General features: G+C 40.3%; 1 protein-coding gene across 1 annotated transcript; it reads right to left on the reverse strand.

Annotated features, from left to right (window-relative positions):
- Positions 1-674: 674 nt before the first annotated feature.
- On the reverse strand, positions 675-1,560 carry LOC127119595 (uncharacterized). Its single transcript, XM_051049853.1, has one exon. It carries the CDS (start codon positions 1,523-1,525, stop codon positions 869-871), a length of 657 nt encoding a protein of 218 aa, XP_050905810.1. The 5' UTR covers positions 1,526-1,560; the 3' UTR covers positions 675-868.
- Between the last annotated feature and the right edge of the window lie 24,234 nt (positions 1,561-25,794).

Here is a 25,794-nt window from a genome sequence, read left to right on the forward strand (position 1 = left end):
AGCTCCCACGTCGCACTTCCATCAGCAGGTCCTCCCCACACTACCTTCACCGAAGCAATCTTCTTACCTCTCAAGCACTTCATTTCACGATCCTCAATCCGCAAAGGTGATGCCTCAACAGTCAAGTTCTGTCTAACTTGCACATCATCCAACTGGATCACATGAGATAGAACATGAATGTACTTCCTAAGTTGCGAGACATGAAAGATTCAAAAGAGACAATGGTAACACAACTCTGTAGGCCACCTCTCATACTTTCCGGAGGATCTGATACAGATCAATGAAACATAAATTTAAAATATATAATATAAATAAATTTAAAATAGAATTTAATGATAATATATTGTCAGATAAAAAAATATCACACATATATTCAATTAAAATATTATAAAGTGATAAATCATATAAATAATTTAAAATTTATAGTTTGATTTGAAGGAATAAATAATTGCTGGGTGTAAAATAAATTTCTCTCCTCTATCGGTTATCACTTATCATTCCTTTTCTCTTAAAAATAAAAATTGGAAAAACCGTGTGTATTAAATTTTTTAACTTAAATTAAGACTCACTAATATATTTTTGGCTTAAGATAAAGAAAATACCCTGGACTAGAAAGTGGTTTCAATCACAATCCACAAATGTCATCACACATTTTTCATTGATCATAATTCAAATAGTTACAACATTATTATAGTATATCACTATATAATAAAGTCTTAAAACTAATATTATAGTTTACTTTTCTTTTTCACTTTTTGCTATTCCAAAAGTGAATTAGGTAAGAAATTACAGTAATACTTTAAAAATTAACCTTTAGTCCTAATCTCTTTTTAGACTTAAAAATAGTTAAAATCTGAAGTAAAATTAATCAAACAGGGAGAGGAAAACCTCTTCCAATATTAGCATTAAAACCAACACCAAAGCCAATTAACTCTCGCTTATATGGTAAATACGATTTTCTCTTAATCGCTTTCTTTCTTAAATAAAACGCTTCCATTGCCGGCACCGGTGCCGGAATATTCCTTTCCGTTACCGGATTCTTTTTTTCAGTAACTATCGGAAGGTTTTTCTCACCGCTCTTGCTTTTCTTGCATTTGATCGGAGAAGCCATCGGAGACTTCGGTGTCCACAAGCAATACGATGCCGGCGGAACCGCATCAAGATCGTCTCCTACCTCCGAGGAAAACGGAGACAGAGGATCAATATTCCGCTTCTCATCTCTGATGATTAACTTCCGTATCGGAATCGAAATCTCCGCCGCATCAGAATTTCTCTTATCGCCGTCGCGGTTGAAGATCGGGAAAACTCTGTGAGTCGTATTGCGGCGGCGGTGATCGAAGAAAACCTCATCAGATGTTTTCTGAAACGCAACGAATTCGAAATCATAGTTTTGAGAGATTGAATTGTCATTTTCGTTGATAACTTGTTGAGCGACGTCGTTTAAGTTATTAGAAGTATAAGTACTGAAACTTGGACACATGAACGAGTCAATTGCATTCTCTTCGTTTTCTTTTTCTATTTGCATTTTTGGTTTTGTTTCTTTTTCTTTTCTTTGTGTTATGGTTTTGTTTTTTGTTTATGACAATTTGACTTGGTTTGTGTTATTTATAGTAGGGGTGGCAAACGGGCATACCCGTCCCGTTTATGCCCGTCCAACAAAAGCCCGCAAAAAAACGGGGCGGGACGGGGCAGTCATAGTTGAGGATTTGAGCCTAAAACTTAGACCCGTCCCGCAAAAAAGTGAGGACGGACAGGGAAAGTCCGCGGGTACTGCACTATTTAAACCTAAAAATGAAAAATTTTATCTAAATACACGTGCCCGCAAAATTCCGCGAAAAAAACGGGGCGGGACGAAACGGACACATTTGAGGGTGAGGGCCTAAATCCTTGGCCCGCCCCGCACGAAAGTGCGGGCAAAACGGGCATGTCCCGCGAACCGAGCCCGTTTTGCCACCCCTAATTTATAGTATACGAGGGTGAGTTTTATCATCATTCTCACATACCAAAAATTATGAGTTAAAAAATAATTTTATTTAAAAAAATCATATATCATCTATCATGCATGACGTCATGAGGTTTATCATCATTCTCGCATACCAAAAAATATTTTTTTTCTCTAATATCTTTCTTGCTGGTATTAATTTGGTGCAAAACACTTAAAAAGCCTAACCATGAAAATTAATTTGCTTTTGTGAAAGTTGTGGTTTATAAGATGGGAAGAAACAGTTGTAGAAAATAAATGACTATGACATTTTTGGAAAATTAGAAGTCTCAATCAGTAGCAAAATTTGAGGTACATTTATATGTATATTTGTGAAACATATTCCATAATATTGAAATGGAACGCGACCTAATGTTTCTAGTTGATTATTATGGCATGTTTCATTCTAGAGGAATTTTTAATGCATATGTTTATTAGGTATCACTAGAAATTATTTAAATATCTCTAAATTTTATATACACTTCGGATATATTAAATTTTAAATGAAAGCTGAAATATTTCGATATTGCATTTGCGTAATAATTTAAAATATATTATATTTCACACTCATAAATTATTATACACGTGAATTGAATAGAAGATGAATCTCCATGAATATTCTAGAGACATATCTTTGTAACGTATGAGAACATAATTTTTTATGTTATGTTGTACTTACGTGTATTTAGATGCAAATTTAAATCATACCATATAACTGAAAATAAAAAATAGATGCACACAAATTGAGATGGTCTAAAAATTATATATATATATATATATATATATATATATATATATATATATATCATGAACAAGTGTTTAGACAAGGAAGTCTCGAGCTGGGTGCTTGAGCATTGAAGTCTTATATTTGCGGGAAGAGCAGGAAGTCTCGGTTTGGGTGACTGAGCAACAAAGTCCTTAACACGAGCTTAAGGCAAGGAAGTCCTGAATGGGTAGTTTAGGCATTGAACTCTCATGCTTGAGGGCTTGAGCAAAAGTCTCTTTCCGTGGAATTGAGTAGGAAGTCTTGAGCTGTTGGCTTAAGCAATTGTAATCAGTATGATTATAGTTAAAAACTCTTGTGCCGCAAAGGGATTGGACTACTCTCGGTTTGAGAGGAACCGGGATATATTGTGTCTATTTATTTACTTATGCATTTATATTTCGTTGTGCAAACGAACTCTGAAGTCAGACTCAGTTCTGATTCAACCTCTTACTCATATCAGAATCTGAGCGTGAAACCTTAGGTTCTGAAATAGAATTGAAGAAGAAAGAAGTAAACTTCTCACTTGATACTTACTCTGGTATTAGACTCCGAATGTGGTTCAAAATATGATGTTCCAAAATCAGCATAACAGACTATTTCCATTCAAGACATGGCAAACCAGTTCCATCCTAACAAGCCAAAGCAACATGGCACATCATTGTAGCAAATCCAACAAAAACAATTAACCGACTTGACAACATAAAAAATTCATAAATTGAATCATACCCTAACAGAATTAACATATCACATTAACCAACAATTTTTTCAGTTACATTTCACCAATCAGTTACAGCTAAACAAACTAACTTCATAAGTCAGTTACAACCCCATAACAGAAAATAACTAATCCACCTCGAATTCACAAATTCAGTTACACACCATAACTGATTTTTCAACAGAAATCCCTAATCCATTCAATCCTAACTGCCTATATAAATAATCTCTCATTCATTCATCAAACTCTCATTTTTTTCACAAAAAACTCACATTCAATCTTCACTCCTCACCCTCTCTAAAATCCATTTATGAACTCATTCACCAAATACACATTCACTATTCATCTTCATAAACTATGAGAACCTCAATTCAAACTTCACTTCCCAAGCATCCAAAACTTTGATTTCTACACACTCTCAACTCCACTTAACGACACAGATTCAGATCTCAACATAAGAAAGAGAAGGAGGAGTAGAAGAGAAAGAGAGATTCGCAGTAATAGAGTAGAGAGAGAAAGAGATAGATAGATAGATAGAGAGAGTCAAAGAACTTACTTGAACTCCGTTTCAGCTCATCTTCTCTGATGGGGTAATTTCAAAATCTTCACTTTTCTTCATTTCCTGGTTACCGATATGTAGAGTGAGATGAGAGGAATCAAAACCCCAACCTCTTGGGCTTTAATTCCTTGTGACCGTTCTTTAATTTGACATAGAAATTCTAGGGTTCTTGAAGAGATCTCAATGAAAGGAGATTAACTAAGATATAGTTCACATTGGTTCTAGACATCATATATGGATCCCCATGATCTTAATTTATCATTTTGATCAAGAATTCATCAAGAGTTTGAAGTTTGTTGGCCTTGGAAGCCCAAATTCATCTAGGTATTTTGTGTGACTTCCTCAACAGGTTTCTTCAACAATTGATCAAATATTTCAAGGGATACTTCATATTACATCATATTATGTATATATGATCCTCCATGAGTCCAAAAGATCAAGATAACTTCAAGTTTAGAAGTTGGTTCATAGTGGTTGACCAGAGAAAGTCAACTAGTCAAAACTGGGGTTCCCTAGACCCTATCTCCTACAATGTTTGTCATATGAAAATTATTCCAAGACTAAAGTTACTCCTTATTACATTCCAAATAACTTTAATGTTTAGGTCAAGAGCTAGTTTTTCTTGGAAAGTATTTTTTTATGGTGAAAGATTATATGTCATTTTGTATGTGCCCTAGTTAGGAGGTAACTTCCAATAACTTGCTTAATTTTTATGAGATGCAGACCATCCAAGTTTTATGATCAAATTCAAGATGTATTCTCTAACTTTTATTCTTTGAGAAACTTCAAATTCAACTTGCAAGGGCATGTGCCAAGATGAAACATTATAAGTCATTTTGGGTCATTACCATTGAACAAGCATGAAATTCTGGCATAGTCAGAATTCAGATGTTCTACTCCAAGTCATGACATCTGATCCAACATTGTAACTAATACTGCAAGACAGTCATTAAACCCTGTACTAATATGCACACGTTCACAGGTGTCATGACATCTTGTCGCATCCGCGAAAAACAACCGGCGGGCAAAAAGCAAAACAAACAGAGCCGCCACCGTGCGTTATTTATCCCAAAGAGGGAAAGGAAACGCTCGAAGTAAACCTGGAAAAGACATGGTCTCGCGACCAAAGAGAGATGGGATCGGGAGTCGGTTATGCGAAGGGAAGGTATTAGCACCCCTAAATACCCTTCTAAATACCCCAAAACATTTAATTAAAATAATAACATATCAATCAGAGTAATTATGCCCCGAAGGGTGTCACACAATCATTTCACAACAATTATCAAAATATCCTGTCATGCTCATTTATTAAACCAAAATAAGACTCTTTTGCATAATTCGCAGCGGGTACAAGACATCAACGTTCAAATCATGTACTACATTACATGTAAAGTTGAATCAACAACTAAATTAAAACATCGTCAAACATTCCCTCCCGATGTTACATCTACCAGAGCATGACCCACTAAGGACGACACTAGACTCCATAGCACTAGCTTCTACTCAACTCACTGCTCGTTACCTGAAAAATAGATGTAAGGGTGAGTTCCTCAATCAATATAATAAGCATTATAGAACAACATGTAATGCTAAGTAAATAACACATCAATTCACCCTAATCAGACTACGCACTCAGCAACGGCAATATCCGTTCAAACATCATATTCAACAGTAACATATAGCCTATGTATAATCTCAACCATACTCAACATCAACAACACAACACATAACACACATATAATACTGGAATACATCCATTCATATTATATGCCATACATTCATTATGAAATGAGACTCCACACATGCGGTACCGACTATTCTCGAACATATAGTTCAAGCTCACCGATCAAATCCAGATACGGCTACTAAGCTCACTAGTCCCACTCATTTGAGATCTAATGACTCACTCACCAATTCCTCACCATGGGAATTAGCTACAGCCCCGAAGGCTAGACTATGCACACTAATCATCTAGCATGCAAACATCAACAACAAACCCACCATGGTTCACTCACTAATTCCTCACCATGGGAATTAGCTACAGCCCCAAAGGCTAGAATATGCATGCTAATCACCTAGCAATGCAACAACACAACAACAATTCAAGAATAGACATAAGCTCACACTCTAAGCCATAAAACAGTCTATTCACAAATGCATACATAACTGATACATTCACAGCATCATGCATATCATCACACATCATTAATACATTTTATCACGAAAGCATATCACATCATGCCACATAATCAAATACAGTATTAGCACACTCTACTAATACCTATACTACTCAAAACAACGGGAAATGATCCCTGCTACATCATACATCAGCTAAGTACATCACTCAGCCTAAACAACCAAAAACTGCATAACAACAGCACAGAAAAATCACAATTCTGCCCATACGCGTATTGCCTATGCCCATACGCGTATTGCCAACGCCTGACCAAATCCATACGCGTAATGCCTACGCCCATACGCGTATGCTACGCGTATCACATTCCCATACGCGTACCAACAGAGACCAAAACACGTTCAAAACATCATCTTCCTCATCCATATGCGTATTGCCTAGTGCCATACGCGTACCAGCCATCTCATACGCGTATTGCCTAGTGCCATACGCGTATGACCAGAAACCAGAACTCTCAGATCTGCAATGGCTTTCTCTGCTACGAGATCTATCCAATGCACCCTTCCACAGTCCAAATTTTACACAATATTACTCATATCATCTAACCCAAATCATCCCCTATTCGATTTCACAAATCCTAACATCACTACATATAATTTCCACGAATTCCTTCGATTAAAAATCCCAATTTCGTTCATCCAATATTTCACCATTTTCAGCATACATCAATCTAATCAGAGGTAAAACAATAGTTTATTACTACCCAGTACATATCATCCCATAATACCCGTTAATCGATGATAAACCCCCCTTACCTGAGTCAATCCGGCAATTCCGTTAGCTTCAAGCTTTTCCTCTTCTCTTGCTCTGCCTCTTTGCCTTTTCTCTTTCAGCCGCTTCTCTTTTCCTTTTTCACGTGAAAACCCTTTTCCAAAAATTAGGACTTTTTATTATTCCAACTTATATACTCCAATAATAAAACCCAATAATATTATCCCAACAATAATAATAATCCAAAAATAATAATAATAAAATTCCCAATTATTTAATTAAATTAATAAATAAATTATTAACTCAATTTTAAATAATTATTTTATTATTATCGGGGTGTTACAACTCTCCCCTACTAAAAGAGTTTTCGTCCTCGAAAACATACCTCAAGCGAACAACTCTGGGTAAGACTCCTTCATCTTACTCTCCAGTTCCCAAGTCACATTGCCACCTGCTGGTCCTCCCCAAGCTACCTTCACCAAGGCAATCTCTTTACCCCGCAACTGCTTCGACTCTCGATCCTCGATCCTCATAGGTGATGTCTCAACAGTCAGGTTATCTCTCACCTGTACATCATCTACTTGGACTACATGCGACGGATCATGAATGTACCTCCTCAACTGAGACACATGAAAAACCTCATGCAAATTCACAAGCGATGGCGGTAAAGCGATACGATAGGCTACCTCTCCTATCCTCTCCAAAATCTGATAAGGACCAATAAATCGAGGTGTCAACTTCTTCGACTTCAAAGCTCGACCAACACCAGTTATCGGAGTAACACGAAGAAACACATGATCTCCCTCTTGGAACTCAAGTGACTTCCTCCTCTTGTCATGATAACTCTTCTGACGACTCTGAGCAATTCTCATCTTCTCCTGAATCATCTTAATCTTTTCCGTAGTTTGTTGAACAATCTCCGGTCCAACCACAGCACTCTCACCGGACTCATACCAACATAAAGGCGTCCGACATCTCTTACCATACAAAGCTTCAAACGGTGCCATACCAATACTCGAATGAAAACTATTGTTGTAGGTAAACTCAATCAAAGGCAAATAACAATCCCAAGCACCTCCCTTTTCCAAAACACAAGCTCTCAGAAGATCCTCTAATGACTGAATCGTCCTCTCAGTCTGACCATCAGTCTGCGGATGATATGCAGAACTCAATCTCAGCTTAGTTCCCAAAGCCCTCTGCAAACCTTCCCAGAACTTCGATGTAAATCTAGGATCTCTGTCCGAAACAATACTGGACGGAATACCATGCAAGCTTACAATCTTCTCAATATACAACTCGGCTAATCTCTCTAACGGATAATCCATTCTGATCGGAATGAAATGAGCCGACTTCGTCAATCTATCCACAATCACCCAAATAGCTTCAAAATTCTTATTTGTCCTCGGCAAACCAGAAACAAAATCCATACTGATACTATCCCACTTCCACTCTAGAATAGCCAACGGTTGCATTAGCCCAGACGGCTTCTGATGCTCAATCTTCGACTTCTGACAAGTCAAACAGGAATAAACAAAACTCGCAATTTCTCTTTTCATTCCCGGCCATCAAAATAACTTCTTCAAATCATGATACATCTTCGTAGCTCCAGGATGAATACTCAGGCCACTACGATGTCCTTCTTCTAGAATACTCTTCTTAAGTTCGGTAACATCCGGAATACACACCCGATTACCAAATTTCAAAACGCCATTCTCATCAACTCTGAATTCACCACCTTGACCTTGATTCACTAAAGTCAACTTATCAACCAAAAACACATCGGATTTCTGACCCTCTCTGATCTCATCCAAAATATTACTCGTTAACTTCAACATTCCCAATTTAACACTATTGTGAGTACTCTCACACACCAAACTCAAGTCTCTAAACTGCTCAATTAGATCCAATTCCTTAACCATTAACATAGACATATGCAATGATTTCCGACTCAATGCATCAGCCACCACGTTTGCTTTACCCGGATGGTAATTCAAACCAAAGTCATAATCCTTCAGAAACTCTAACCATCTCCTCTGTCTCATATTCAGCTCTTTCTGATCAAACAAATACTTTAAACTTTTATGGTCACTGAAAACCTCAAATCTTGACCCGTACAAGTAATGTCTCCATAACTTCAGAACAAATACCACGGCTGCCAACTCTAAATCGTGTGTCGGATAGTTCCTCTCATGAACTCTTAGCTGTCTCGAAGCATAAGCTATAACCTGCTTATTCTGCATCAACACACCACCCAAGCCCAACAATGAAGCATCACAGTAAACCTCAAATGATTCCGACGAACTCGGTAATATCAGAATAGGAGCAGTAGTTAACCTTCTCTTTAACTCTTGGAAACCTTCTTCACATCTTGAGTCCCAAACAAACGCTTGCCCCTTTCTAGTCAACATCGTCAACGGTAACGCCAACTTAGAAAATCCCTCAATGAACTTCCTATAATAACCTGCAAGTCCAAGAAAACTTCTTATCTCAAAAACTGACTTCGGAGCTTCCCACTTAGACACCGCTTCTATCTTAGAAGGATCAACAGCAACACCACCTCTTGAAATCACATGACCAAGAAAACTAACTTCTTCTAACCAAAATTCACACTTAGACAGTTTAGCAAATAACTTCTTTTCTCGTAGAACTCCCAAAACCACTCTCAAATGCTCAGCATGCTCTTCTTCAGATTTCGAATACACTAAAATGTCATCAATAAACACTACCACAAACTTGTCTAGGTACGGATGAAAAATCCTATTCATATACTCCATAAATACTCCAGGCGCATTAGTCACACCAAAAGGCATTACAGAATACTCATAATGTCCACACCTTGTTCTGAAAGCAGTCTTCTGGATATCCTCAGTTTTCACACGTATCTGGTGATACCCAGATCTCAAATCTATCTTGCTAAACACACTCGCACCAACCAACTGATCCATCAAATCATCAATCCTCGGCAAAGGATACCGATTCTTGATCGTCACTTTATTCAGTTGCCTGTAGTCCACACACAACCTCATAGTACCTTCTTTCTTCTTAACCAATAACACTGGTGCACCCCACGGCGACACACTCGGACGAATAAATTTCTTATCCAACAAATCTTCCAACTGACTCTTCAATTCAGTTAGCTCAACAGCAGACATACGGTACGGAACCATCGATATTGGCCTAGTACCAGGTACCAAATCAATCGAGAACTCAACTTCACGCTCTGGCGGCAATTCATTCACCTCTTCCGGAAACACATCAGGAAAATCACACACCACAGCCATATCACAAATCACCAGTTTATCTTTAGCTTCCAAAGTCGCTAACAGCATAAACAACTCTGCCCCATCCGCTACTTCCTCATTCACTTGCCTTGCTGATAGAAACAAACTCTTTTCTTCCTCAACCTCAGGAAAGATCACAGTCTTATCAAAACAGTTGATATAGACTCGGTTAAACACTAACCAGTTCATACCCAGAATAACATCAATCTGCACTAGTGGAAGACACACAAGGTCTATCCTAAAATCCCTACCAAAAAACGATGTCCAGCCCGACCACATCTGTAACACTTAACAGGAGCACTAGAGTCTCCCCCACTAGGCCTCTTCATCCCACTCTGCCTCTGGAAACCTTTGCCAGCTGCATACGGTTTCCCACGATCAATCTGATTCTTACCTTTCCTATCAACCCTTTGCTGATAGCTCTCTGCTCTAGCCTTGGAATCCTGTTCGAAAATCCTGCAACAGTCAACCAAATCAGAAAACACCCTGATCCGCTGATATCCAATCGCCTGCTTGATCTCGGGACGCAACCCGTTCTCAAACTTCACACATTTGGAAAATTCTCTAGTAGCCTCACTATAGGGAGTATAATACTTTGACAGTTCTGTGAAGTTAGCAGCATACTCAGTAACAGACCGGTTACCCTGCTTCAATTCCAAGAATTCTATTTCTTTCTTCCCTCTGACATCCTCTGGAAAGTACTTCCTCAGAAATCTCTCTCTGAACACAGCCCAAGTGATCTCAGCATTTCCAGCAGATTCCAACTCAGTGCGGGTAACAACCCACCAATCATCAGCTTCCTCTGACAGCATATGCGTACCGAACCTGACCTTCTGGTTATCGGCACACTCAGTCACTCTGAAGATTCTCTCGATCTCCTTCAACCACTTCTGAGCACCATCTGGATCGTATGCTCCCTTGAACATTGGAGGATTATTCTTCTGGAATTCACTCAGTTGACGAGCAGCTCCCATTCCCACAACATTTGGATTCCCTCCAAGTACTCCAGCTAGCATACCCAGAGCCTCAGCAATTGCAGCATCATCTCTACCTCTTCCAGCCATCTCTATTCTGAACCCAAACAACTAAAACAATGAGTACTGATAGGGTTACACAACACCTATACCGTACAGGGGAAACAGAATAACTACGACTCGACTCGACCGACTATGCTCTGATACCACTAATGTAACACCCTTCTAAATACCCCAAAACATTTAATTAAAATAATAACATATTAATCAGAGTAATTATGCCCCGAAGGGTGTCACACAATCATTTCACAACAATTATCAAAATATCCTGTCATGCTCATTTATTAAACCAAAATAAGACTCTTTTGCATAATTCGCAGCGGGTACAAGACATCAACGTTCAAATCATGTACTACATTACATGTAAAGTTGAATCAACAACTAAATTAAAACATCGTCAAACATTCCCTCCCGATGTTACATCTACCAGAGCATGACCCACTAAGGACGACACTAGACTCCATAGCACTAGCTTCTACTCAACTCACTGCTCGTTACCTGAAAAATAGATGTAAGGGTGAGTTCCTCAATCAATATAATAAGCATTATAGAACAACATGTAATGCTAAGTAAATAACACATCAATTCACCCTAATCAGACTACGCACTCAGCAACGGCAATATCCGTTCAAACATCATATTCAACAGTAACATATAGCCTATGTATAATCTCAACCATACTCAACATCAACAACACAACACATAACACACATATAATACTGGAATACATCCATTCATATTATATGCCATACATTCATTATGAAATGAGACTCCACACATGCGGTACCGACTATTCTCGAACATATAGTTCAAGCTCACCGATCAAATCCAGATACGGCTACTAAGCTCACTAGTCCCACTCATTTGAGATCTAATGACTCACTCACCAATTCCTCACCATGGGAATTAGCTACAGCCCCGAAGGCTAGACTATGCACACTAATCATCTAGCATGCAAACATCAACAACAAACCCACCATGGTTCACTCACTAATTCCTCACCATGGGAATTAGCTACAGCCCCAAAGGCTAGAATATGCATGCTAATCACCTAGCAATGCAACAACACAACAACAATTCAAGAATAGACATAAGCTCACACTCTAAGCCATAAAACAGTCTATTCACAAATGCATACATAACTGATACATTCACAGCATCATGCATATCATCACACATCATTAATACATTTTATCACGAAAGCATATCACATCATGCCACATAATCAAATACAGTATTAGCACACTCTACTAATACCTATACTACTCAAAACAACGGGAAATGATCCCTGCTACATCATACATCAGCTAAGTACATCACTCAGCCTAAACAACCAAAAACTGCATAACAACAGCACAGAAAAATCACAATTCTGCCCATACGCGTATTGCCTATGCCCATACGCGTATTGCCCACGCCTGACCAAATCCATACGCGTAATGCCTACGCCCATACGCGTATGCTACGCGTATCACATTCCCATACGCGTACCAACAGAGACCAAAACACGTTCAAAACATCATCTTCCTCATCCATACGCGTATTGCCTAGTGCCATACGCGTACCAGCCATCTCATACGCGTATTGCCTAGTGCCATACGCGTATGACCAGAAACCAGAACTCTCAGATCTGCAATGGCTTTCTCTGCTACGAGATCTATCCAATGCACCCTTCCACAATCCAAATTTTACACAATATTACTCATATCATCTAACCCAAATCATCCCCTATTCGATTTCACAAATCCTAACATCACTACATATAATTTCCACGAATTCCTTCGATTAAAAATCCCAATTTCGTTCATCCAATATTTCACCATTTTCAGCATACATCAATCTAATCAGAGGTAAAACAATAGTTTATTACTACCCAGTACATATCATCCCATAATACCCGTTAATCGATGATAAACCCCCCTTACCTGAGTCAATCCGACAATTCCGTTAGCTTCAAGCTTTTCCTCTTCTCTTGCTCTGCCTCTTTGCCTTTTCTCTTTCAGCCGCTTCTCTTTTCCTTTTTCACGTGAAAACCCTTTTCCAAAAATTAGGACTTTTTATTATTCCAACTTATATACTCCAATAATAAAACCCAATAATATTATCCCAACAATAATAATAATCCAAAAATAATAATAATAAAATTCCCAATTATTTAATTAAATTAATAAATAAATTATTAACTCAATTTTAAATAATTATTTTATTATTATCGGGGTGTTACACGTTATTTATCCCAAAGAGGGAAAGGAAACGCTCGAAGTAAACCTGGAAAAGACATGGTCTCGCGACCAAAGAGAGATGGGATCGGGAGTCGGTTATGCGAAGGGAAGGTATTAGCACCCCTACGCATCCGTCGTACTCGACGGGATCCACGCTCAGAAAGAATAGAAGAAAGGTTGCTAAACACTGCTCAAAAGAATGCACACACACACTGGAATAACACAGGTGGAAGAAGAGGGGAACGGGCTCGCTAGGATATCGCATCCTATGCCTACGTATATCATCTGGAATGAGAATCAGAGCTACCGTAGTTCGGCTCACGCACGCCGAAACAAAACACACGCACAGACGCTGAGACGTCAAAACAAACACACAAACAGGCAAACATGGAAACCGAATGCCAATTGCTGGACTTACATCAGACTCCGAACCAAAAAACGCCACACAGGAAACCGACTGCCAATCGCTGGACTTACGTCAGACTCTACACAAACAAGAGGTTAACCGGACGCTGAGTCGTCAAAAGCAACAAAGAAGTTGAACAAACAAGCTAACAGGGAGTCTGGTACTCGAGCCTGCTAGTTGTCAAACAAACACACACAAAAAGAAAAAGGGTGCCCGGAGAGATCTCGTACGATCTCCTGCCTACGTACCTCATCTGGTATGAGGATCAGGGCAACGTAGTTCCCCTTAACAGGGGAGAAACTTTCTCCTAACCAGAGACTGGGAAATGACAAACTAGAAGGGAGACTGACTCGAGCCTAATAGTTATCATGTAATCCACCATGGTCCTAGGTTGAGGTTTCTATCTAACTTGCACAGGCAGCAAGCTATCCTAAACAACACAGGCAAAGCAAACATACACACAAAAAGCACACACTATATACAAACAAAGTGGGCTCACACAAGGTTAGGCTGTGAAACACAAGCCAACTGGAATCGGGTGTAGTTAGCTCTTAACCCTAACATTGAGAGTTAGGGTGAAGCAGATGAGATGGGAAGTGAGGGTAAGACCTCACAGCTCTTATCCCTGGCCTGGGAGAGCTTCAGACAAATGAAAGTGTGGGAGTTCAGAAAGTAGGAACTCTTCTCCACATGTGACTGACTCAACAAAGATCTTGGGTTAATATCCACAATGCATCAACATAAGGTGTGTGAGCAAAGTGGATGACACACTGAATAGCAGGAGATGGATTGCACATCTCTTTTATCTGCCAATTGCCTTATCAAAGGACTTTTCCTGCTTGGCACAAAGATAAACAAACACAAGCATTGCCTCTTAAGGAGGGCTTCAGACAGGTGCCTGCCCAAGTAACAGGACAGGTCTTCCAGACTACATGAATTCAGAGAGTTATACCTATGTGGTTAAGCAACCAAGCAAAAGCAAGTTCAAAATGAACTTAAGCAACTTATGTACCTGTAGAAACATCACACAAATCAGTTCAACTGTACAGACAAACAGACAACATCAATATCAACAATCAAACCCAATGAGCAAAGGCATAAGCCAACAAGTCAAACTCAAATGAGTTAACAACCCTACAAAACACACAAGGTTAATAGCCAAAAGCAAGCATCAAATACTCAAGTGAGGTAGCATCATGAACCATATAACCTGGATGTTCAACCTGAAATCAAAGCTCAAAGATGAGACAAACCACTAGGTCAAGGCCTAGGGTCAAAGAGGGAGAAAAAATTCAAAACAGAACATGAAATTCAACATGAACCAACTTCAATCAATTAAGAACATCATCCAAAATATCCCATATTAACATCATTCACCAAATTCATTTCATGAACCAAACATGGCAAGGTATGCACATTGGAACCACATTGTGACAACAAAATGAACAAATGCACAATAATTCAAAAATGATTCAATTAATTTTGGCAAAATTCATGGGTAAACAGAACATACAACATGATTATCACACAAATAATTAGAGAATTTGGACAACATTAGGCAAGGTAATCAAATTGTATAAGGCAAGGCAATCAAAACAAGCTCAAATATGACACCAAATGTTACACCAACTTAGCACAAGCCTAAAACAAAAACTGTAAAAGGTAAAAACCCCAAACCAAAGCCAAAACCACATTCAACATGTCTAGAATTAGTGTGCAAAATTTCACATTCATAGGATAAAGCACAAGAATTTCACAAAATATTGAAGTTCAAGACACTTCAAAAGCTCAAAAATGACCATCCAGAATGAAAAATCTCAATCAAATCAGAAATGATTCCAAAAATTCCACAAAAAATCATGAGTATTCATAACATTCATATCAAGCATCATACAAAACATCAGAACAATTGGAATTCATTTGGGAAGGCAAATTGATCAATCAAGATGGACAAGCAAAGGTGTGACACAAATTGTCACACCTAACTTAGAAAAATCATAACTCAGCAATGGCAATTGATAAAAATGCAAACTCAACACCAAAATGTTCAGCAAGATGTCTAGTTTCAACATGAAAAATTTCATAAGCATTGGATTAAAATTGAGCATTTCACAAATGATATATCAAGGCAATGTCAAGAATGGACATGTATACACAAATCCTAGGGCAAAACAAAAACCAGCCATGCACAATTTGCAAAATAATATTAAAAAACAACTAGACAAAAAATGTGACATAATGCAAAAAATTGGAAGGAATTTGATTGATTTTTCTATTTGTTGTGATTTTGTAAAGTTTGAAAAAAAATAAAAAAAATAAGTGAAGCATACATGAACATGTGATGGAGGGAAGGATAAAACAACATAGGCATTTTAAAAAAATACACCGCGCGGAATCGAACCCGGTAGGGTTTCAAACGTGGAATTGGCGCGCTGCATGGGATTCCCATGCAGCCAATCAGAAGCGAGCCCTGGCGCTCCACAAAGGCAACGCTTTGGAATCCAGAAAAATGTGGCCTTAGCTTCTGCATCATCTTCTCTAGAACACACGCGCCATGAACAATGATCTCCAACAATCATGATGAACTTTTGTTCCAGTTTTCAAAATTAAGTACATGTATGGATAGATCTCTCAATGGAGAGCACAAATCAACCAATAACTAAGCATATAACATCCTAAATCATGTGGATCGAGCAAAACAAAAATTGCACATGAAACTTTAAATCACCATAACTTGTTCAATAATGCATGGAATTTAGTGATTCAAAGCTCAGAATCACAAGCATTGCAAGATCTACAAGTATAGCATAACAATTTCATGAATTAAAGAGGTCGAAAAAGTGACCTCTTGAAGTGCAGCTTTGCAATTTCGTGTTTTCCAGGCCGTGCAATGCTTCAATCTTCCTCTAGCAAGCTTGTACAAGTGTTTGGATGAAGGCTTGAGGTCCAATTGTCCTTGATTCAACCGAATTTGGATTCCACCATTGATGAACTCAAGCTTTGGATATGCTTCAAACTGCACGAAATCTCTTGAATCTACCTTCAATCTTGCTCCATGATGATTCCAGATGATGAATTAGGCAATCAATTGTGGTTTGATTTGAAGAAAATTGAAGAAAAAATGAGAGAGAATTTTGAGAGACTTTTTGTGATTCTAGATCCAAACTTGGAAAATGTGAAAAACAGTTAGAGATTTGTGTTATATACTCCCTCTTAATCATGCTTAATTAAGATTAACCAATGTGCTAATGAAAATTAGGGAAATTTGAGGTGTTTTGTCAAAATTGAACTTTGCACCCTATGCATGGACATGGCATGTGAACAGTACGAATTTTGGATTGAAATGCACTCAAAATACCATTTTGGAGCCAATGGAAGTAATGCCATGTTCAAATAATTGACCAATTTCAAACTTGGAAATTTCCCTCCAAAAATCAATTGAATTTTCAAATATTTATGTGAATGGAATGCATGCCATGTAATGTATATTTTGGATAGTATATGTTAAAACAAGAACAATGCAAAAAGAGCCACTTGATTTGGACTTATGGTTTGAAAGTTATGCACATTTGAAATTCCATGTTCACTTGACCAAGTTTTGATCACATCTCCTTAACCACACATGAGAAATTGATGATCTTGGACTTTTTGGAAATGGGATAGAAAGATCTACAACTTTCATGTTCAACAAAATTTCATTTGAAGCTTTCTTGATGATGTAATCTTGAGTTGAAAACCTTTCCATGTTTGGCAATTTCAAATTAGAGGTCACTTTCTATTTTTGGAAAGTTTTGTCCTGACTTTATTTTCTTCAAAGTTGATGTTTGAAATGTCAAATGAGACTTTTTTGAACATGAATGAAGTATTTCTAACCACTTCCCACCTCCAAATCCAACAGTTGACCATGCAGTTGACTTTTGTAGTTGATAGATGACTTGGTCATGCACAGATGAATTTGAGCCTCAATCTCTTGCTGAAATGGCTCCAAAATGAAACCCTAGCTTATACAAGCTCAATAAAACCATATGATGATCTCCATCTCAATGAAGACCTCATCTCCTTGAAAAACCCTGATTGGCACAATACAATTGATTAGGGTTGACCAGAGGTCAAAACCCTAATCCCAAGGAATCTGATCAGGCACAATGAAACCTCTTGGTGATGATAAAACCATGATGATGGCGATGTACCATTTCAACCAAGATAAAGATCAACCTCCTTGAGGAACCAATAAACCCTAATTGAAGCACAATCCTCAGATGATTAGTGATCAATCCATGAGACCCCCAAGTTTGAATCTTTTAACCTCTTTATCTTCTGAGAAAGACCTAGGAGAATGACTTGTTCATTGCACATGATATGCAAAGATGTAATGACTAATGTCCTAAAAATGAAATGCAATATGCTAAGCTAGTCCCAAGAGAGGAGGGCAAATTTTGAGGTGTTACAGCTGCCCCTATTCAATCCACTATGAACCTGTCGATATGAACAGCCTCGACTTTCAGATGATCAGGGTGAAGAGTGATTGAATACCAAGAACAGACGAACAATTTGCACTCTGATGGGAAAATAATTAACCATTCCTGTCGGAATCGGCGAAGAAGCAATCTCAAAAGAAAAATCCGTCTGGTACGGAGAAAGTCGGCCTGAATACCGAAACAGAATGTTGACCTGGATACCAAAATAAATGGTAACACAAGAATAACCATGGCCTGGACGCCGCTCATCAGTCTGACCACTGAACATCATAGTATGAAAGTATTGATATCGGTCTGAACACCGGGGGATTGGCCTGAATGCCCAAAAACTGGCCTGAACGCCACTTCGGTCGGAATACCACTTCGGTCTGAACACCGGGAAATTGGCCTGAATGCCACTTCGGTCTAGATACCGGGAAATGGGCCTGAATGCCACTTCGGTCTGGATACCGGTTCGGTCTGAACACCGGGAGATTGGTCTGAATGCCACTTCGGTCTGGATACCGGGAAATGGGCCTGGATGCCACAAGTACGTCGACCTGATCATCAGAAACTTCTTCGATCTGAATATCGGAAACTGGCATGGATGCCACAAGTACGTCGACCTGATCGTCGGAAACTTCTTCAATCTGAAAATCGGAAAATTTGGTCTGAATACCCACCTCGGCCTGAATACCGGGAGATTGGCCTGAATGCCACCTCGGTCTAAATACCGGAAAACTCGTCATACCTGTCAGCATCGGCAGAAAGGAACAGTGATACATGAGACGACACGCGTGCCAACGACCCATGCTGGGGATAACAAGCCACGAACCGACTATTCTCTATTCAACCCTAGCCAACGAACACTTTGCGTTTAGCTGGGGATTATCTCTTTCTCTTTATTTTACTTTTTGGACCCCGAAACTTCCTTGATCATCATTCCCATCTCCGTACGATAGAAACCCTTCCTCCAATATCGCACTACTGGGGAATATTGTGGATTAAAATCATGATGCCAAACTCCTCAGAGTAACATCTTCACCATCCGGCGAAACCAAATCTCAAGCGGTAACCACGGCTCGAGTAACTGATACTTGCAATGCTGTTGATTTTCCAACTAGCAAAACCACTCCTCAAATGGTAACCACGGCTTGAGTAACATCTTCACCCATTGGCGAAACCAAATCTCAAACGGTAACCACGGCTTGAGACCAGCTTATACTTGCAATGATGATGCATGGTTTTTTTTAGCGCAATGCTCCATAATTATGGAAATGCTACGCAATTTATTATGCAATATGCTATGATCTCTTAAATGATGCATGCATAAAAAGTATCCCCCTCAAGGGACTCTCCTGGGGAGCTCGAGGCACTCTGCTGAGGAACCCGATAGCACTCCAATCTCCACCCTGCTGGGGAATAACACTGCTGCTGGGAAATAGGCCGCCCTTACCAGGGATAACCTCCACTGAACCCAACCCACTTGGGGACTTCGCTGGGGAACAAACCACCAACGCACTCTGTGGGGAAAACAACGATCTCCGACTTGCTGGGGAATTAACAAGATCCGCCATGCCAGGGGAAATAGCTACCCACAAACACCTATGCTGGGAAATAGCAACCTTCAGGCCTGGCTGCTGAGGAAACACCGATCTTCAACCATGCTGGGGAGATAACCATCCCGACCCTGCTACGGAAAACACAGACCTTGAATCTGCTGAGGGGGTAACAATCCTAACTCTGCTTGGGGAAACCAGGAAATTCTGGCACTGAACACCGGTCGACTCGTCGAACCATGGCATTCAACATCCAATTCCAGTGTCAGCTTTCCAATTTTGAGAACTCCCAAACTCGTCTGGACTTTTCTAATTCATCACCTTGTATTCCCGACTACTCCGTACTCTACGGAGAGCGAACTCCTTAGATTGGTACAAACTTTTCAATCTCAGACTTTGAAGAGTCTTCTTGATTAATTCTCAAGGATCGTCGCACGTCTTTCGCCGTCTTTTCACCATTCTTCAATCATTCGTCCCTGATTAGACTCCACGGGGATCTTTCGTCAAAAGGCTTCACATCACAACCTGCAAGCGAGTGAAAATATCTAACAGTACCTGCAAAAGAGATCTTTAGATAAAAACGTGCCCCAGGCGTGTCAATATTTCAACACTTGAGTCACTCAACCTTCCGAATAAGATTTCAAGTTTTCAATCTTATAAACATGCATTGGAAGGGACCTGTATGTCTTAAAATGCAAAGATTCTTTATCACAAACAACCGGATGTTTTTGCAATCAAAGCGGTAATGAAAACAAAAACAAAATTATTTGACTGAATATGCATTTTATTGATTGAAAAAGTGTGGCTCATAACTGAGCAATACAAAGGAAGCAATTCCTGAAAAGAGGTAATTGCGCACAAAAGGAAAAATCTATCCTAATGGCAATGTGAAACCGCGATCTCATCGAGTTCCAACTCGGTTACTCCCCATATGTCCTCAGACTCTCCGTGCTTTCTGCCTTCTGAATAAGACGCTTCCGACTGATCCTTACCGGGGATTATCCATGTCATATCCAAAGTACAAACGATCATGCCAGACGCAGTTGTTCGTTTCAATCCCTCTTTTGCCTGGACCGCCCTTTCGGGTTTTCAGTCCACCGGGATACCCTTTTTTGTCCAAGCCGCCTTTTCAGGTTTTCGACTTGCCGGATGTACAATTTCTTTTTATCCCTAATTTTTGCCCGAACCTTTTTTCATTTTTTTTTGGTTCGCCGGGATGCCCATTTTTGCCTGGACTCTTTTATTCTTTTCGTCCAGCGGGTCTCTTATACGAAGTATTTTTTAACTGCGTCCGCATTCACAGGGGATGGAAAATCCTCGCCATCCATGGTCGTTAGCAACAAGGCTCCGCCAGAGAAAACCTTCTTGACCACAAACGAACCTTCATAATTGGGTGTCCACTTGCCCCTTCGATCGTTTTGAGGAGGAAGGATCCTTTTCAGCACCATATCACCCACGTGATATATCCGAGGTCGTACCTTTCGGTCAAAAGCACGTTTCATCCTCTACTGGTACAACTGCCCATGACAGATGGCCGCCAGCCTCTTTTCCTCAATCAGGCTCAACTCTTCATACCGGGTCCTTACCCATTCAGCCTCTTGCAATTTCACGTCCACCAGGACTCTCAACGAGGGAATTTGAACCTCAACCGGTAGCACGACTTCCATTCCATATACCAACGAGAAAGGCGTTGCCTCAGTAGATGTACGCACTGAAGTTCGATACCCATGCAATGCAAACGGCAACATCTCATGCCAGTCCTTATAAGTCACAACCATCTTCTGCACAATCTTCTTAATATTCTTATTGGCTGCCTCAACCGCCCCATTCATCTTCGGACGATAAGGAGAAGAATTGTGATGCTCAATCTTGAATTCCCGGCACAAGTCTGCCATCATCTTATTATTCAAATTAGAACCATTATCAGTAATGATTCTTTCGGGAACCCCATATCTGCAAATGATGTCCCTCTTGAGAAATCTGGCGACGACCTGCTTCGTCACGTTTGCATAAGAGGCTGCTTCCACCCACTTGGTGAAGTAATCAATAGCCATTAATATGAATCGGTGCCCATTCGAAGCCGTAGGCTCAATCTTCCCAATCATATCGAAGCCCCACATAGCAAACGGCCATGGAGACGACATCAAACTCAACGGATTTGGAGGCACGTGCACCTTGTCAGCATAAATCTGGCATTTATGACACTTCCGCACGAAATTGAAGCATTGAGCTTCCATTGTCATCCAATAATAACCTGCCCTCAGCAGCTTCTTCACCATTGCATTCCCACTGGCATGGGTACCAAACGACCCCTCGTGAACCTCTTTCATCAACTGGCTTGCTTCTTTGTCATCAACACATCTGAGCAAGACCCAATCAAAATTCCTCTTTTACAAAACCCCATCCTTATTCAAGTAGAACATCATAGCCAACCTCCGCAGAGTCTTTCGGTCCATCTTGGATGCTCCCTTAGGATACACTTGAGTTTCCAGATAGCGCTTGATATCGTAATACCACGGCTTCTCATCATCAGGCGCTGTGTCAACAGCAAACACATAAGCCGGTCTATCCAGACGTCCCACCTCAACACTGGGGAACTGATTCCACCATTGCACCTTAATCAAGGCAGCCAGAGTAGCCAAAGCATCTGCCAAAGGATTCTCTTCTCTAGGCACATGATGCATCTTCACCTTGGTGAAAAACGTCAACAATCTCCTCGTATAATCCCGGTATGGAATTAAATGAGACTGATGCGTATACCATTTTCCGTTAACTTGATTCACAACCAAAGCTGAATCTCCACATATAACAAGGTTTTTGATCCTCAAATCAATCGCCTCTTCAATCCCCAGGATACAAGCTTCGTATTCAGCCACGTTGTTGGTGCACTCAAATGTTAGCCGGGCAGCAAAAGGAATGTGGGATCCTTTCGGCGTAACCAAAACAGCACCAACTCCGCTACCATTCACGTTAACGGTCCCATCAAACATCAAAATCCATTCTGACTCAGGGTCAGGCCCCTCCTCCGGGATCGGTTCCTCACAATCTTTCGATTTGAGAAACATGATGTCCTTATCAGGGAACTCAAACTTCATCGGTTGATAATCCTCAATGGGTTGCTGGGCGAGGTAATCAGACAATACACTCCCCTTGATTGCTTTCTGAGAGGTATACTGGATATCATATTCAGTCAAGATCATTTGCCACCTCACAACCCGTCCGGTCAATGCTGGCTTCTCAAAAATGTACTTGATTGGATCCATCTTGGAAATCAATAAAGTGGTATGAACCAGCATATACTGCCTCAGTCGGCGAGCAACCCAGACCAAAGCACAGCAAGTTTTCTCGAGCAGTGAATATCTTGTTTCATAGTCGGTAAACTTTTTGCTAAGGTAGTATATGGCATGCTCTTTTCGACCAGACTCGTCATGCTGCCCCAGTACGCACCCCATAGACCCCTCGAGGACTGTCAAGTATAAAATTAGCGGTCGTCCCTCCACAGGAGGCATCAGAATCGGAGGCTCCTGCAAATACTCTTTTATCTTTTCAAATGCCGCTTGGCAATCATTATTCCACCTGACCGTTTGATCTTTTCTCAATAACTTGAATATTGGTTCACACGTGGCTGTTAGATGAGATATGAACCGTGAAATGTAGTTCAATCTACCTAAGAAACCACGAACCTCTTTCTCCGTTCTCGGTTCAGGCATTTCTCTTATTGCTTTTACTTTAGCAGGATCAACCTCGATTCCTTTCTCACTTACAATGAACCCCAGCAATTTACCGGACCGCACTCCGAAAGTGCACTTGTTCAGATTCAACCTCAGTCTGAACTGTCTCAGCCGGTCGAATAACTTGGCCAGATCTACCAAATGCCCCTCTTCTGTTTGGGACTTTGCTATCATGTCATCAACATAGCATTCGATTTCATGATGAATCATATCATGAAACAAAGTCACAATGGCTCTCTGATAAGTAACACCGACGTTCTTGAGACCAAATGGCATCACCTTATAACAGAAAGTGCCCCACGGTGTGATGAACGTTGTTTTCTCCATATCATCTGGCGACATTTTGATTTGATTATAGCCAGAAAAGCCATCCATGAAGGAAAACACCGAGAATTGAGCTGTATTATCTACCAACACATCAATGTGAGGTAATGGGAAATCATCTTTCGGGCTAGCTCTGTTCAAATCCAGGTAGTCCACATACATTCTCACCTTCCCATCTTTCTTCGGGACCGGCACGATGTTCGCGACCCAAGGTGGATAATTAGTGACAGCAAGGAAACCAGCATCCCACTGCTTCTGCACTTTCTCTTTAATTTTCATTGCCATCTCAGGTCGAGTTCTGCGCAACTTCTGTTTCACTGGAGGACAATCTGCTCTCAATGGTAGTTTGTGCACAACGATATCAGTATCCAACCCTGGCATATCTTGATAAGACCAGGCAAAGATGTCAACATACTCTTTCAACAAGGCTACCATTCTGCTCTTAACACTTTCCTCCAAAGCAGCCCTAACTTTCACCTCTTTTCTGACCTCTTCGGTACCCAGATTCACTATCTCAACTTGCTCTTCATGCGGCTGAATCACCTTCTCCTCTTGTTTCAACAACCTGGCTAATTCCCCCGGCAGTTCATAATCTTCTTCGCCTTCTTCTTCGGCATGATAGATCGGATTGTCGAAGTCATATGAGGGTGTAACAGGATTGTTATCAATGAGATCCGGCGAGAAATCGCATCTGCATGAATGTTGATTCATGCATCGCTTTAGAACCGGAGCGAGACAAATTGAAAAAGGAAAATGAAAACATTGCCATTTTTATTTTTGTTTTTATTTTTAAACTGCAAAAATAAATGAAAAACAGGGAGCACCGCTTTTAATTGAAAAACATCCTTTTATTTATGATGCAAATTTTGCAAAACAAAACATGAGGTGGCCCTTACAATGAACCATTACGTTTCGGGCAAAACGTATGGTTTCCATGCAAACAAAATTGAAAACAGAAATTATTACTCTTCAAGTAGAGTGACAGTGATGATCTTTTCAGCCTTCCAGTTCTGGACTTCCATCCCTGTTGCGCACGGCTTTATCCATTGATCAATTTCACAGTCACTGTCAACTTCTCCATCCACCATACAGATGTGATCTGGATCCAGCATTCCAGCACTGGTGAATGTGAACGACGGATGACGTCCTCTACCTTGTCCAGATGAGCCCCGGCCCGACTGATAACCCACTCCAAAGCGGTCCTTCTTGGCGGAGATGTCCGTCATCTTACCCCATACCGGAGCCTCTCCACTCTTCACCACCTCAGCAGCCTGCTTATACGAAGAAATGGACGGTTTCTCCTCTTCTTTGGCAAAAAGAGCATTCTCCACCTTGACGGTTTCGAATGCTTGACTCGGGGTTTCCCATATCTCACCGTCCATTTCCACGTATTTGAACGATGACAAGTGGCTGACAAAGATATCCTCCTCCCCACAAACTGTGACGACCTGCCCGTCCTAGATATACTTCAGTTTTTGGTGCAAAGTCGAAGTTACTGCCCCAGCAGCATGGATCCATGGGCGACCCAACAGGCAACTGTATGCCGGCTGAATATCCATGACATAGAATACCGACTTAAATACCTCTGGTCCGATCTTCACCGGGAGCTCCACTTCTCCAAACACCGCCCGTTTCAAACCGTCGAAGGCTCTCACTATCAGATCAGTGGGCGTCAAGATTAAACCTTCGCATTCCAGCTTCGCCAGGGATTTCTTTGGCAACACATTCAAAGAGGAGCCGGTATCAACTAACACATGCGAGAGCAAAGCCCCTTTACATTCCATAGCAATGTGTAAAGCCCGATTATTATTCCTCCCATCCACAGTTAGATCCATATCAGTGAAACCCAGCCCA

The sequence above is a fragment of the Lathyrus oleraceus genome, chromosome 1 (assembly GCF_024323335.1).
Source record: "Lathyrus oleraceus cultivar Zhongwan6 chromosome 1, CAAS_Psat_ZW6_1.0, whole genome shotgun sequence".
Taxonomy (NCBI): domain Eukaryota; kingdom Viridiplantae; phylum Streptophyta; class Magnoliopsida; order Fabales; family Fabaceae; genus Lathyrus; species Lathyrus oleraceus.

Excerpts from the sequence above, each read along its gene's own strand:
- LOC127119595 (XM_051049853.1), bottom strand. The coding sequence starts at position 1,525 with ATGCAAATAGAAAAAGAAAACGAAGAGAATGCAATTGACTCGTTCATG.